This window comes from Phyllostomus discolor, chromosome 3 (genome assembly GCF_004126475.2).
Source record: "Phyllostomus discolor isolate MPI-MPIP mPhyDis1 chromosome 3, mPhyDis1.pri.v3, whole genome shotgun sequence".
NCBI classification, from domain to species: Eukaryota; Metazoa; Chordata; class Mammalia; order Chiroptera; family Phyllostomidae; genus Phyllostomus; species Phyllostomus discolor.
This window is the reverse complement of record NC_040905.2, coordinates 50,545,244-50,561,147: the sequence shown is the minus strand read 5'-3', so window position 1 is coordinate 50,561,147 and position 15,904 is coordinate 50,545,244. Positions and strand designations below refer to the sequence as shown.

At 46.9% G+C, this 15,904-nt stretch overlaps 1 protein-coding gene across 1 annotated transcript; it reads right to left on the bottom strand.

Annotated features, from left to right (window-relative positions):
- Positions 1-389: 389 nt before the first annotated feature.
- CKMT2 (creatine kinase, mitochondrial 2) lies at positions 390-15,660 on the bottom strand. Its single transcript, XM_028522956.2, has 10 exons — positions 15,579-15,660; positions 11,916-12,087; positions 10,406-10,604; positions 8,980-9,075; positions 8,241-8,462; positions 6,469-6,554; positions 5,424-5,547; positions 5,081-5,215; positions 3,461-3,586; positions 390-653 (listed from the first exon to the last, which is right to left on the bottom strand). Exons 2-10 carry the CDS (start codon positions 12,065-12,067, stop codon positions 534-536), a joined length of 1,260 nt encoding a protein of 419 aa, XP_028378757.1. The 5' UTR covers positions 12,068-12,087; positions 15,579-15,660; the 3' UTR covers positions 390-533.
- Positions 15,661-15,904: the final 244 nt, after the last annotated feature.

Below are 15,904 nucleotides of genomic sequence, written 5' to 3'. Positions count from 1 at the left end.
TCCCTTTTCTCACCATAAAGCTTTCCCATACCTGCTTCAGAGTGTCTGCCAAATTCAAGGGATGGTTGCTGACTCCCTTGCTATAGCAAGCCCTGAATAAATAGCCTCTTCTATTTCTACACTTTCAAGAGAAATGAATCTCTTCTTGTTCTATTTGTCAGAAAATTATATTAGTTCACCATTTTCCAGTGATGTCCAAAGGGACTCATTAAAGGGTTGATTGACCACAGTAGCATCTAGACAGTTGGAGGGTTTCTAGATTTGTGTGTAAGCAGAATTACAAGTATTATTTTTATCATTGCCCTAGAATATTTTTGCTTCCTGATACTTGTAATTGGATGTTGTTTGTCCCAAATTAGCATTAAAAAAAAAACAACAGAGGAATCAAAGAGATTAAGGAGAGTTTTATTGTAAAGATAGACAGGATATACAATTTTACATTTTCCCAAGTCTACAAAAACTCTCAGAGTCTAAGTTTCTTTATGTCTGTCATACCAGCAGACAGATTATTTATAAACTGGGAAGGGGAAAGTTTACTTCTTGCCAAACTGAGGCAAAGGTGGTGGCACCCTAATATCTTGACCTCTCTCCAACTTCTTCTCACAATCCACCAAGTAATTGACTCCATCGATGACTATCTGGACAAGCTCGACCTTTGACATGAAAAAGAGGAATGATTAATTTTCATACACAGCACATGCAATGCAGTGATCAACACTGGCATAATGAGAGCCTGCCGCAGTAGCTAGACTTTCTAACCATTTCTCCTCCTTATTTCCCCCCAGGGTGGGAGGACAGATGCCTGACGGTCACTGTCAAAGATGGGAAGTACAGATTTTTACAGGGCTTCTCTCCATCTTCTTTAGTTAAAGCAGGGTCACTGCTTTGTGTGTGAGAACTTTCTTTATATATGAAAACCCTCAGTTTGCATGTCAGAAACTTTTCCCCCATCAGTCTCAGCTATAAAATAACTGTTTGTTTAAAGGTAAAAGTACACTCTGTCAACCTTGTATTGTTCTTTGGCCTGGACCTGGATTCTGACCTCCCACTAGGCTATCCAAGCACTGAAAATGCTGTAATTCAGATATTATCATTTACACAGTAGATGTCTTTCTGAAAATTGTTTAAAATCAAATATGTAGCAATTAAATCATGTTTCCAATGTACCAGACAAGTTGCTACTTAAAGGAAACTTTGTGATTTATATTAAGATAAACTTTTAAAATTCCTGCTTTTTGAAAAAATATTGAACTTTTGTTTACAAATATATACTTTTTAAATTAGAGCACATCTACATATGAATTTTTCCTGGGGTCACCTCCCTAACAAATTACTTGCACTGTTCCTGTAGAGACCCAAACTAAGTCAGCAAGCAATTAATTAACCCCAGACTGCACTAAAATACATTATATAACACAAGGATGAATAGCAAGGATGGAAGGGATTGCTGAGTATTACATCTGAACGTACCTTACGCAGGGGGGAGTCCGGTCCCCTACCCACCTCTTTTCATGCATAAAGAAACTGAGGCTCAGTGAGAGGGTTGGATCGGAAAGCTCATCATGATTAAGCAAAGACATCTTTTCTACTCATCCAATGGGCCTATCCCAGTTTTGAAGAGGGTATGGTGGATGGTGTCACATTCATTGCCAATGGGGACTCTATCTCAGTATAAATCTTCTGATAGGATATTTAGCTATAAGGGCCCCTCACCCTTAACCCAGGAATTCCTTTCCTAGGAATTTATCCTAACTAAATAATCAGAGTTGTAATTAGGGTTATTTAAAGAGATTGTCTTAGAGTTATGTATAAAGGCAGTTAAACAAAACATCAAATAACCAGGGAAACATTAAAAGATAACAGACTATCTTTGATGGACTGTTATCAAACATGATTTTGAATATAGGAAAATGCTTAGAGTAGAATACATTGGGGAAACGCTTTGCTATAATATCAAGTATATAATACCAAATTTTATAAAAAAAAAAGTTTTTTTGAATAATTGTAATAATGGAAGGCAAATCAGAAAAATGTTCACAATGTTATCTCAGGGTTATTAGGTTGAATTTTATACTTTCAGGCATTTTTCGAGCTTTTATAAGGATCATCTATTAACTTTAACTTAATTAGACATAAAATCTTTTTCAAAGCGCTGACTGCCTTGCTTTCCATTAGTAGAAACCTGGTCATCACTGGAAGCAGACGGGACCGGGCCCAGGTGTTCTTTATTCTCAGTACCACACATTACTCAGCAAACTTCAGAAGCTGTGACATTTTTAACTGCTTCTTCCTCAGGTACTTTACCAGAGCTGATAAACACACTGGCTGATTTTACTGTTTTGAGTATTTTCTCCTTTCTTTTCCTAAGTTTACTGGTAGGGATACTAACAGCAATGAAATATTCAAAAGCTGGCTAGGAAGTAGAGCGAGCATTGATAATCCACAGACTTAATAACCAGCCACTGAGTTATTAAGAGTTGTATGTAATAATAATAAGAGACTTTTAAATTAATGATGAGACTAACACATCCCATAGGACCATATCTAGATAAGGTGGTACAATGTACTGAGATTGGCATTTGCTCAGGATTCAGATGCATGTTCCTTAAGTGTGCTCTTTTTTTTTTTTAATCCTCACCTGAGGCTGTTTATTGATTTTTTTAGAGAGAGAGGGAGGGAGAGAGAGTCAGAGAGAAACATGGATGTGAGAGACAAACATCAATTGGTTACCTCCTGTACACAGGTCCCAACTGGGAATCAAACTCACAACCTTTTGATTTATGGTACTGCGCTCCAACCAACTGAGTCACCTAGCCAGGACCTTAAGTGTGCTTGTTATGCTTCACTTCATGCATTGCTCCAGGCCTATATATAGTTTATGAATCCTTTTCATCCTGTGAATCCTCAGAATCCTAAGGATTATTTTATGACCATAATCTTATATATACCTAGTGCATACATTATTTCCTATTTTAGCCCTAAAAATAATATTTCAAAAAGTATCAAGAATCTTAAAATGCCTAATTGACGATGACAGAATGTGGCCTTCACCAAAGGACATTCAGAATCATGAAAAAATTCCACCATTTTACCGCCCTCAAAGAGAGAGCAAGCACACCTACTCACTGACTTCACAGTGACGAAACACTGTCCTTCAGCATAACAGTGCTCCTTCTCCTGAAGAGCGCGGAAACAGCCCCGAGGGGCAGCTGGGTGACAACAGCCCCACTATGAATTCTTTTCCTTGCCTGTACGTTCTCAGCTAACGTTGTGCTTACCTTTACGCAGTTATTTCCCATGGACGAATAGCACTGCAGAGTGAAACACTAACCTGACTTGGGCCTTAATGGGGAAAGAGGAGGTCTCAAATTCTGTGAGTCATGTAAGGTTGTTCAGGCTACTTCTGTTTCTCGTAGGCTGATTTTGTTTGTTCATGTTCAGAGAGTGAGAGGGATGTTACCTCTGATCGACCAATTCGATCTATGTTGGAAATATCGTACACATCCGCCACCGCCGCGGTGTCCACACCGCCCGTGCCACGCTTCTGCAGTCTCAGGTTCTCCAGGATCTTAGAAAAGCGGGGATCCTGGGACAGGGGTAATGCAGTGTGGTAAGAAGCAAAATCAATTCAGTGTTATTGGCACATTCACTTAGAAAATTAGAGAAATTAGCAGTCGATATTCATTAAACACATATTTACTATGTACCAGGGTGCTGTGCTGGAACTTTTATTTTTTTCTTTTTAAAAAAATGTATGTATGTATTTATTTATTTATTTTTAGAAAGAGGGGAAATGAGGGAGAAAGAGAGGGAGACAAACATCAATATGTGGTTGCCTCTCGAGCACCCCCTACCAGGGACATGTTCTGCAATCCAGGCATGTTCCCTGAATGGGAATCGAACCAGTGACCCTTTGGTTTGCAGGCCAGCACTCAATCCACAATCCACCAAGTCACACCAACCAGGGTGTGTGCTGCAACTTTTAAACTTCAGAATATCCCCATGAAGTTGGTAATACTTTCACCCTCATTTCACAGATGAGGAAACTAAGGCTCAGAGGTATTTATTTGCCTAAGGCCATACATCTAGAAGGTTGCAGAGCTATTATTAACTTTTTTTTATTTTATTAAATGTATTGGGGTGATATTGGTTAATAAAATTATATAGGTTCCAAGTGATTAACTTTTACACTACTTTTTTAGCATCTGGATGCCAGCTTTGGTGAGTATTTATTATTAATCTATTAATAGTTCACTGATATAATTAAAACCATGAAGTCATGTCAAATAATTTTTTAGCATTGGAATTTTGAGCAACAAAAATTTCCCACCTTTTTTTTGACAAGAAGCACATTTTCTAAAATTGTTTCCAAGTATTTGGTTCACTTGGTGTGTTGTTGCAGAAACTATTAGTTGCCTACCAGAACCCTTTTCCCCTGCTCTGCCACAGTGGAGCTGAGGAAGTGACCGCTTGCTAAGTGTGGGCAGAGTGATGTGTGCCACTTCCAGGCCCAGACCTGAAATCTTTACATGGAAACACCTGCATGCTCTCTCCCCTTCCCACAAGCTAGAACTCAGGGCCTGACAGTCACCATTTACAGAGGACAGTGCCCTGAGACAGCAGTCCTCCAAGTGTAGTTCCCTGGCAGCATCGGTATTGCCTGGAGACTTCATAGCATGCATTTATGCAGGTGGGCCTAGCAATCTGTGCTTTTACAGATCTCCAGGTAATCTTGATGCAGTCTCAAGTTTGAGAACCTCTGCACTGGGAGGGACAGAGAAAGACTCGGAAGGAACCTCAAGGAGCAGAGCAGCCTGCCTACCTATTTGGATTTGTTCTGTGAGGGAGAACTTACACTTCTTGTTCTTGAAGCTACAGCCCTTTCTTACAGTCCTTCATCTTTCTTTCCTACTGACACAAATTCTTTTGAGGTAAACTTAAGCCTTTCTCACTATTTTGGCCATACATACAGAAAGTAGGGGTTAAGTCATGGGCAGTGACATTTACCCCCTCTACAAAACAGTCCCATCTGAGCTGATCCTGGAAGAACCCAACAGGGCTGCTGGCTGTATAACATTACCTTGCTGAGTTTTGGGATCTTGACGTGGACGCCAGCCCGTAATCCCGTGCCGAGGTTCGAAGGACAGGTCAGAATGTATCCTAGGCGCTCATTCCACATGAACTCCCAGCCTCGTTCTTGGATTAAGCGTTCTACCTACAACAGAGAACAAATGACGGAGTTCCCAAATATCCCTTCACTCGGCACATCCCAAACGTCAGGGAGAAAGGTGTGTGCTGTGAGTGCCATGATCCCTAGAACAAAATTAGCCCCATCCTGGAAGTCACTATAGTGTCTTTTAATAATGAAAAAATAAAGATATTTTATTTTAGTGAATATTCAGAAACCCCTGATAACATCTTACTTCTTTTAGTCCACGACAGAATCGCTCAAATACTCTTTTCATGTTGCCTCCTTTTTCCATAGAGATTACCCTGGTGTGGTCTTCCTCATTAATCCAGATGAGAAATGTCTTGTCATAATTATGCCTAATGAAGAGAGAAATATGGTGTTGAGTGTTAATTATATTTGTTTCAACACATGAAAATTCCCATTACCTCTGTAGCTTGATTGCTTCATTTCACATTTCTCATTTCCTAGATGGCCCTAATCTCTTAATTGTGCCTGAACAAGTACTACAAAATACTGTTACCATGACAGAATGAAGAATAAGAGCAACTCCAGCCCTTAGAAATGTCATGTTTTTGCCCAACAAGAATGTAATCTCCCTCATTCAACAGACTAGTCTGACAATAATTCAACTATCCTAACATTTGGCTTTGACACTAACAAGAGTATTTTGTTTCATAATAGGTTCAACCAAAATCTTGTCCTTAAAAAAAAAAAAAGATTTTACCTGAAGCCTGAAGTACCTGTGGCACAGAAGCGTTCACTATGTTTGCTGTACGGACCCTGCCTCTCCACCCCACCAAGCAGCTGCTCGTGGACCCTGTCATCGCATCTCTTGCGGGCAGTGTCATAATGACCTACCAAGGCACCGGGATCAAAGTTGGCCAAGATAAAATCTATGTCTATTTGATATCCATTCTTCCACGTAGGGTTTTGCTTAAATCCTCAATATTTATTTTTCATTTTCTGTTCTTTTGTTTTAATGTCATGAAACAGATTCTCTGTGAGGTCAAATAATATGAAGCTAATTTTTTTCTTAAAAATACAGTCTTTTTCTCATGCATAATTCATGCAAACCAGCAAACATTCCTATGCTTCTTAGAAGCATTGCAATACTTAGGTATTATACACACAGGTAATTTCTGATTACTCTCTTCTCCAGTGAGCTGAAGCCGGGCATGCTGTCAAGTGCAAGTCACAGCAACTTTGGGTTAAGACAAGCAGAGGACCCGTAGGAAGTCCTCTGCATACATCGCAAATGGGAAATGCTATGTCCATACCAGATTCCCCTGGCATCTGGCCAGTCACGGGCCATCCCGGCACATGTTAGTAAAGGCGATACTGGCTTGTCAAACAGAAAGTGGTCCTGCAGGCCAAAGGGACAAAGCAGAAAGGAGAAACTGATAAGATCAGACATGACAGCAAGTGCCAGGTATCCAAGTTTCAACTAACTAATGGTGGCTGAGGTGTCTCAGGCCGTGGTACTCTGTCTTGGCTGCCTACTAGAATGACCTGGGCACTAAAAAAATACTAATGCCCACCCCCTAGAGATCATGCCAATTTTTACAAAGTGTGGTGCTGACATCAGGATTTTTAAAAGCTCTTCCAGTGATTCTAGTGTACAGGTAAGGTTGAAACCCAAGGGCTTAGCCCAGATGGAAATACAGCATCGCAACAGAGTATGTGAACCCTACGAGCACCAACCCTATGCAACACAGAGTGGGCATGAGTAACGGGAGCTCTCCTGAAGAGTCTATTCTACACAGCCACCATTCTCCACATTTCTAACGCTGTTGGTTCATTCGCTATCATTCCTTCCCTTAAAAAGTATTAGAAATGTAAAATAATGATCTATAAATAAAAACAGCCACCATTCATTTAATGCTCACTATGTGCTGGGCTTTACGCTATGTGCTTTTAATTTATTTCCTTAAATCTCACATCACTATGAGGCAAGTGTAATCATTCTATTTTATAAGTGGGAAAAAAACCTGAGATTCAGAAAGAGAAAATAACCTACATGATATCACAAAGCTAGGAGGTGATAGAGACTAAATTCGAATCTATGACTCCCAAGCTTGTGCCTTCAATATACTATTCTCCATGTCAAAACCAATGTCAAGTGACTGACATTCTTCTTCCTGCGTGTACATAGTAGGAACAGGAATATGGATACCATGTATTCAATTATTATTGCACCGGAGTAAAAAATCCAGAGGATGTGGGGAGGGAAGTCTTCCTTCCACCTCTGAGAAAGAGAAGAGGTCAGAGACTTGGGCCAGCACAGAGAGTGTGCCCCAGAAGCCAGAAACCAGAAGTGGCTCCTTGAGGTGCAGGAGGGCTCGTTCTGTAACCCAGCGGGGGAGGTTGACCAGGTGGCTGCAGAGACCAGGAGCCAGAGGTCCACAGCCCATGAAGCTGGCCCGTCAGGTTTGAAACGGAGGCACCTTTTGTGGCATTGCATCTTTCAAAATGACACGTATTGTTTCTGCTGCTTCTTGGACTTCAGTTTAAAATTTCTTTTGAAACTGCCATCCTGTTCTAGCTGTGCTAGGGGAAAATAAGTAAGAAACTTGGGCTTTGTCTACTCTAGAGTTAGAGTGGGGCCGTGGAGGATATGGAATCCCAGAGGCTGGCTCCAATGCCAATCAGGGCCTGCCTTCCACCTGGGTAATTTCCTTTCCAGGCCTGCCTAGTTTCCAGGCTTTCGAGTGTGGTAATGGGAACCATCCTCAGGGTGCAGACAGGCTTTTCCACACGCAGTTGTTCCCATTCACCAACAAGCTGGGGAGTCCTCCGTTCACCCTCACCCACAGATCCCCAACCCACCAAATCCATATAGGAGTTTCCTCTGCAGGTTTTACCCTTAGAGTATTTGCATGGCTTCACCTAAAGTTTTAAGGCCTCATCTTCACTATTCTGAACACGCAGAGGCCCCAGCAAGCTCCCAGCCAGGGCAGGGGCCTGAGCTTCGGGGCAGACCTGCTGTGTAGGTCAGGGCATCTTGCTCAGCCCCATCCCAGCAGCCCCGGGGGGTTCAGGGGCCACTCACATCAATGAGCCGCTGCTGGTCCTGCTCCGTCATCTCAGACAGCCTGTAGTAGCGGCCCGCCAGGTCCCCCTTGAGGCCATCCAGGGCCGTGACCGCCACGTTCTCCACCTCCCTGCGTTCGGCTCGGCTGCAGGCCGGCGGCAGGCTCAGCCCGCGGATGCTGCGGCCAGTGCGCACACGAGAGGACAGCACGTAGCGCTCGTCAAACTGCCCCTGGGTGATCTGCAGAGCACAGCGTGGGGTCACCGCAGCCAGCCTGGGACCGCGGTCCTGCCACAGCCACAAGACGCTGACTGGCAGTGTCCCTGAAGGGACCCTGAGGCCCTGGGCACATTTGCACAACCAACACGGTAGACACATTCTGGAATTCGGGGTGGGCGGCAGGTGCTTCACAGAAAAGTGAGGCGAGGCAGAGCTATTTGCACAGTACTGCCTGAAATAATTTACCATGCACCCCCCCTCCCACACACACACCCAGTTATGTGTGGTACAGAAAAAGGAAATGCTTGAGGAAAAGATTAAAGTTAGTGACCACACTACCCTAGTAGTACTTACTAAGGAAAACAAAGGCTTTAGGATTTTCCTGACCTTCTGGGGGTGACCCTCCAGGAAGTATGCTATACCACCGGGTCACAGAACTTTTAAGGGGCATCGGACCCAGGGGCCCCGCTCTCAGGCACCCGCACTCGGGCTCTGGAGTGCCAGCTTCACAGCAGGGTTGGGAGGCAGCTGAGCCTACCTTGGATGCATCCAGATCCGTGGGGTGCTTCATCACCCTGGGGTCGTAGCCGTTGTGCCTGAGTTTGATGACAGGGTCAAAAAGGTCGGCAAACACCTGCAGGAGGAAAGGTGCTCCTGTTTCTTCTTTACTTGTTTTGTCTACTAGTAAAAAACTACCATGCAGGAACCGGGTATGAGAGTGGACTAGTGGTTAATGATGATGATGATGATGATAGACTTATACCAGAGAAAACCTCTCGGAAGCACCTTGCCCCTCAGGAGAGGGTGAGGCTGCAGGACTCTGTCGGTGCACCCTCCTCCCCAACTGTTCTGCAAGCTCACTGCCATCAGGCTGAACAAGAAAATCCTGCGTTTCAGAATTTGAGGGCTTTCTTCTTTGTGGGATAAAAGGAGCTGCTAGATCAGAGGTTATGCAGTTTTGCAGTCCAAAGGGAGTCAGTTTAAGCAACACCATAATTTCATGGAAAGCCGGCTGCACCAGAAGAAAAGTATACAGCATCAGTTAGGGCAAAGCAGGGACCTGTCACCCTGCGAGGACTTTCCCAGCCCAAAATATCTCGTGCAAAATCTATTTTTTAAAAACTAAGAACTTCAGGAACAACCTTTAGGTAAAAGAACATTAAGAGAAGTCATAACCGAGCAGCCTGCAGGCTTGGGGAGCTGTGGGAAGTAGCGGGTGGGGGTGTTGGGTCCAGGGAGCTAGCTCTAGTCTGGGACTCAGAGCCCAGTGTGTGCCCTGCTGTGCAGAAAGGAGCCACCATTCCTCGAGACGGCCCCTCCCCACTCCTGATGGCTGCTTCCCAGGGAACTGCCTTCAGCTTCCTGCAGCAGAGAGTGCAAGGAGGGTGGACCTCAGGGAGGCAGGCTGGAGACATTTGACCAGAAGCTGCTCTGTGGAGAGGGCCACATGGTGGCTGAGCACCCCTTGAAGCATGCCATCCTGTGCTTCTGCATGAGGCTGAGGATGCAGAGATCACAGGATTTCTCCAAGAGACCTGATCTCAGAAGTCTGGGCTACAGTGGCTGTAACCAGTAATTCTCAAACTGAAGATGCACCACACCATCCTCACCCCTCAATAAAGCCCAGCCACTACTAACACATCATCTCCTAATGTCTTACAGGTGAATAGACATCACCAATAAAATAAATGAAAAGACTTTACTTTTTTCCTGTACCAATTTATTCGCTTGTTAATCTCAGAGAGCTCCATCATGCAACCCATTCTAGTGCAGCAGCAAAGGAAGCCTTGGCCCTGAAAAACTGTAGGCTCATTAGAGAACATTCCATATGTTCTGAAGCCGGCTTCCCATTACAGGAGCCCTGTGTGAAAAGGCAGCAAGCTGGACCCACAGAGGAAAGGGCTCTGGTGGGACCCAGAGCCTCCCCCTTCCCACCATTCTGGAACCAACAGCTAATAGTTTACCTCATAGGACTCCTCGTCGCCAGCCACCATGCCCACCGTCTTTATGAAGGGGTGGCCGGGGTTGTCCACTCCAGTCTGGATGCACTGGTCCAGGGTGTAGCCGCTGGGCGTCGCCTTGTTGCGGAGCTTGGCATAGATGGCAGGGGTGAGGCACTCGGCCATGCAGTTGTTGTGCTTGCGAAGGTCGGGGTAGTCTGCACTGTGTACCAAGGGGACAGGCTTTCCGTGAGCGGACCCTGAAAGCGGGGGCCCATGAATGGGCTCTGTTGGCCCCTCCTTCCACCAGGCTCTCTTTAGCCAGGAGGCACAGGGACACTTGGCCAGGAGTCAGCACTTAAGTGAGCCAGATTAAAAAAAACAAAAAGCCTCTTGAACTGCCAGAGAAAGGGACCTGGACCGTGATGGGGGCTGCGGCAGCCCCAGACTGTGACTCATATTCATGTAAAGAAGTGATCAAGTGAAAATAACTAGAAAATAAGTCAAAATCACATGAAGATGTTTTTAACCCTAAAGTTATCGTAAAATTCAATGGGCACATTTTGGTCTCTTAGACTTAGTGGTAAAGAGGCCGAAACCCCGCAGGCGGGACTACATAGAAATGCAGTCACTTATCCATCCTCTTCCTGTGATGCGAGCTCCATGGCCACCTGCTTTGTTGAGAACAGTGTCTGGCTTTTGAAACTGGCACTCAGTAAATATCTGTGGGAATAATGCATAGAAAGAAATAGCATGGGGTGCTACCTTACCCTGAGATATGAACTGGTTGAAGAATAGGGGGTTTAGGACCACCACAGGTTCAAACACAGGCAGTCTCACCTCCGAAATTCCTGAGGTACCTGGTGGGAGTTGTAGCACCCCCAGAGACCCTGATTCCCACAGGACAACCCCCCCAAGCTTCCCCGACTCTCCCATCTACACCTGCCTATGCGGAGCCCCGTGAACCAGCTCCACACTCCAGCTCAGCTCAGTGTGTGCTCTCTCCTTCATGGCCAGGTTCCAAGGGCTGAGAAAACTGGTCCATCTTCATGCCACACCCCCACGTCCCATCTGCACTGTCCTTTAAAGCTGATGCTTAAAATCAGCACGGTAACAACACATTTTCCAGAAGGCAGCGTAGCAGTGAGAGAGACGTGAGTCCACCATCATCGTCCCTGGATTTGCATTTGGCTGCACTAGCTATGTGAACTTGGGCACTATTTAATTTTTTTTAAGCCTCTGTTTCATCACAAAGAGATACTAAGCTGAATAAAATAGGAGCTCCATATTTAGTGCGTAACACATAAAAGTGCTCAACAAATGTTAACTGTGACTGTTATCACTATCTAACCAGGCTGCAAGCTCGGGCAGGAACGCCGATGCTCCACTGCCTTGGATTGGCCACGGGTGACCGTGCCTAATGAGCCGTTTGCCTTAGTCTTCTCCATGGCAGTGTCCAGCAGGGGAAAGCACATTCCTACCAGCACTTGGAGGGTTTTTGTTTTTGTTTTTGTTTTAAGCCAAGAGGACTTACCTGGGAGGGAATAACTTGTGCTGTTTCTGGGCCTCCGCACGCACATTCTGCCGGTTCAGCAGGTACCCCGTGGTCAGGGCACTGGTGCCCAGGGTGGTAAGTAACAGAGAAGCATTGCGGCCAGTTAGCAGCTTTGAGAAGGCACTGGTCATCCTTCCTCTTGGATGAGTGTCTGGAAAACAGAGAGGATGGATGAGACGGCCTCACCGCATGGCCCAGAACCACCACATAGAGATTGACAGGCAAGAGAAAGAACCGCTGGAGCCGGGGCCAAGTCAGAGCCCCTCCTGCAGTTTGGTTCATTTTTCTCTTTCATCCTTTCTCCCCCACACCCCTTCATACTTCTTGGGAAAATCTGGGTAGTTTAGACATTGTGGATGTCAAACCGCCTGAAGTCCATGACCCTTTGTTTCTCCAGAATATGATATGAAAAAAAATATAAAAAATTAAAAACCAGAAGATTTTTGCTTTGTGGCTACCTGGAAGGTCCTTTCCAGCTCTGCACACCCGGTCAAACCTCGCTGTCTTTTTTCTAACTAGCATTTATTGAGCTCTTACCACGAGACACACACCATGCAAGGGTCCTTACAAACAGTCTTCAGTACTTGCAACAATCCTGCCAAGTGGGCATTGTTTTACAGAGGGGGAAACTGAGGCTCAAGAGAGGGTAAGTGGCCTGCTTCATATCTCAGGGCAGGCACATGGAAAGAGCTGGGACTGGAACCCAGGCTTGTCTTCGGCCTTGGATTCGGACTTTGGCAGACCCCACAGCTTTCAGGCAGCTCCTCACAGCTTACAGGCAGTTTGCAGTCAGCTGCAGGAAAATGACCTTTGTGCTTTAGGACCTAAGAGTGCCAGGGATCACACCACTTGGTTAAACCCCCTAGACCATAGACATGCATTTATCACAGCGGCTCCTAGTCGTTGGATTATCACCTCAGAGCATGTGACTCTCCGAGTCCCAGAATATTATAAACTTGTTCTCGTCCCTCGTCCTCGGACTTCTGCTGAAGTGGCCTGGATGCCAGGGTACCTCTGCCCACTCCACTTTGATGCCAGATGCCCAAATGGACAGCGAGCCTTGCTGGGGACTCTGGGCCAGTCTGCCTTTCTCTGAGATTTGTTCTTGTTTTCTCTTTCCTCCCCACCTCTCTCCTTCTTTGTGCGGATGTAAGGATTGCAGAGGGAGCAGGGAGTGCTCTCCAGCTCTGTAGAAGCTGTTTGCCTCAGTTTCCCTAACCTCTGGAACTCTCCTGATTTGTAAAGCATTATTTACTGCATCAGGGCTAAACGTGGCAGAATTCCTGGGCTCTGAGCCTGGGAGATTTTTACCGGGGCTGAGGGTTGGGAGTGGGCAAGATGACAGCCAAAGGCAATGACGCTGTTTTATCCTACACTCACCCTCTCCCTTAACAAACAAGAGCCACACACCACGCCCTTCGGTCAGAGTGCTCAAGAGCTGGATATGTCTCTGTCCCAGGCGGGTGTGCTGGGGGTCCAGGTCCTGGTCTAAGGGCTTGACTGGTTTCATGACATTCTGGAGTGCAGAGGCCTTGGGTTCTGTTCTGCCTCAGTTCTGAGCCTCCTGGTCATCCTGAATATCCTGGATGGAGATATCATGGGTGCCATTCTGCTGACTCAGAGTTATCCCTGGTCCAGCTGCACATGGTGTCCATGTGCCTGAGCCCTTTGGGGCCTGAGGGAAGTGGCAGAACCATAAGTCAGCTTTCCATCCAGAGAGAGTCACCCCAAAATAGTGGGCATCTAGGGTGGGGTTCCCCAGGACACTGAACAAACGCCCACGATTGTCAGTCTCCTAGGCCAGCGGGAAATGGCTGTCTCCCCCATTCTGAGAGGGCAAAGGGTTCACGTGGCTTCATCACCACTGGATATACTGTCAGCCTAGCAGGCCCCTTGGCCTCTCTGTTCTATTCAGCAAGTGCAAAGTTGTAGGAAGGAGACTTTTACAGTCTTTACCTGTAAGTCAGAGGCGTTTCCTAGGATTCCTTGTGATGAAGACATAGGACAGTTACCAGACTCCTGTCTAAGTAGATGGTTTTTAAGAAAATAGGAAGGGGGAACCATCTAGTCCTTTGAAATGCTGTAAAGGACGGGGAGCCTCCTTCCCTGCCCAGGTTCAGGGTTCTCTGTGGCTTCTCAGGCAGGGGTGCATGTGACCTCCGGCAGTCACCTTCAAGACTGGCTCCCTCAGTTCCTGCCTGACTCAGTGGGCAGGAACTCCAAGAATGCTCGACCCAAGCTCCGGCATGGCCTCCTGTGAGACCACAGATGCATCCTTCTCCAGGCTGCTGTAGGGACGGAGACCCAGGGCCTCTGGGCCAGGACCAAGTCTGCCCCAGAACCAATCTCCTGCCGGCCCCTGAACACCCAGGACTCCTCATGCTTTATCCCCCCCCCCCCACCACTATCCACAGTTTCCTGAACCTTCCTCAGCCACTGCTTCAGAAAAGCAGGCCTGGCCCACTCTCTGAGGAGGCGATTCAATCCCGAAGCTGGCACGGTCCACAGGAGCATGTGCTTTGCTGGAATGGCGCCCTAACCCACGGAAGGTTTAACTCTAGAGACTAGGGTCTTGGGAAAAGGCGCCCCTATAAATGCAGAGGAGGATGTAGGGCGCTCCCACAGCCTGATGACACCCAGCTCTCCTCTGAGCGCCTGCTTGGTCAGGAAGCCCCCTGTCAAGTCCTCATGGTGGTCTTGTCCTTCCTGAGCACAGAGAGGACAAGCCGAGGAACCAGGCAGTGTGAGGTCTGCAGACAGGATCAAGGGCACTCCCAGGAACAGCACGCCCTGCGCTGGCAGGGCCTCACACGAGGGCACTAAGGGCAGTCCCATGCGATCCCAGGTGACCCCATGGGGGTCGCAGAGCCAGGGGTCTGAGCGGCAGCATGAGGAGAGCCAGGACAGTTTGCCTTGTTCTGACCAGCGTGACCCCTCCAGACCCACCAGAGCGCTCACTCAAAGGCGGAGAGGCCACCCGCTCACGAAACCAGAACGGAGCTGACAGCAGCTCCCCGAGAGCCAGCCGGCCACACGAGCACAGAATGGGCCTTTGCCAGAGATGAAACACAGTGAGGCCAATGCCGCAGCATTTTTACCTCCAGTGGGGAACTGTCGGTACTCGGCTCCTTATTAATGTGCTAGTAATTTCAAATATAAATCTCTAGCAATAATATGAACCAGTTTAAATTGGACCCAGCTGTTGGGCCAATTAGTAATTAGCTCCTGTCGAGGGCCTCACAAGGTTCATTTTCCAGTTAGCATATCCCAATATGCACCTCTTCTGGTGCTGCGGAGGGAAACATTCCCAGAAACAGATCCATGAGTCTCTGTACATTACAAGGAAAAGTTTAAGGTTCAAACCCCACATTTAGTGACATTTAGATTTTTTTCCATCAAGTAAAAATCCTGATTCTCTATCAAAAACTGCTGATAGGGATCCGTCACCAGAATGTCCCCCAGAATGGACCTGGCACCTGCACCTGGGCCTTTTTTAGTTACCACAAAAGTGTTGGAGACAACTGTCCCAAGTGTGGTCCCGGCTCACAGCCCTGGGTCCACTGCTCACAAGACCCCTCGCACTGGCTCTAGCAGTGCCCGCCGCTTAGGGGGAATAAAACTGAGTGGCATGGTATCACTGACCTTGGAGCCGGAGTCTCCGGAGAGTCCTGCTGCAAGCACACAGCCAAGCTGTGTAAGGGGCTGGCAGGGCCTGGCCTGGAAAAGGCTCCCAGGCTGGGCGGGACTGGGGCCCTTCCGGCCAATCCCATCCAGGACCTCTGGCTGCACTTGTTCTCCCAGCTGTGCCCTTGAAGGCCAGCCACTGACTTCTCTGCCACCCAGCCCTGGGGTCTTTCTAGCACCTGCCCTTTCTCCGAAACGTTTCCCTCCCCCAAACCCAGTCTTGCAAGCTGCTTCTCCCAGAGCTCTGAGAGGTGTTTGGGGGCCTGCAACCCAGCTCACTGGCT

Coding starts and splice junctions, on each gene's coding strand:
- CKMT2 (XM_028522956.2), bottom strand. CDS start 12,067: ATGACCAGTGCCTTCTCAAAGCTGCTAACTGGCCGCAATGCTTCTCTG. Junction 5,216..5,423: donor TCTGTCGTGGACTAAAAGAA/GTAAGATGTTAT, acceptor TCTCTGTTGTAG/GTAGAACGCTTAATCCAAGA. Junction 654..3,460: donor ATCGAATTGGTCGATCAGAG/GTAACATCCCTC, acceptor TTCATGTCAAAG/GTCGAGCTTGTCCAGATAGT.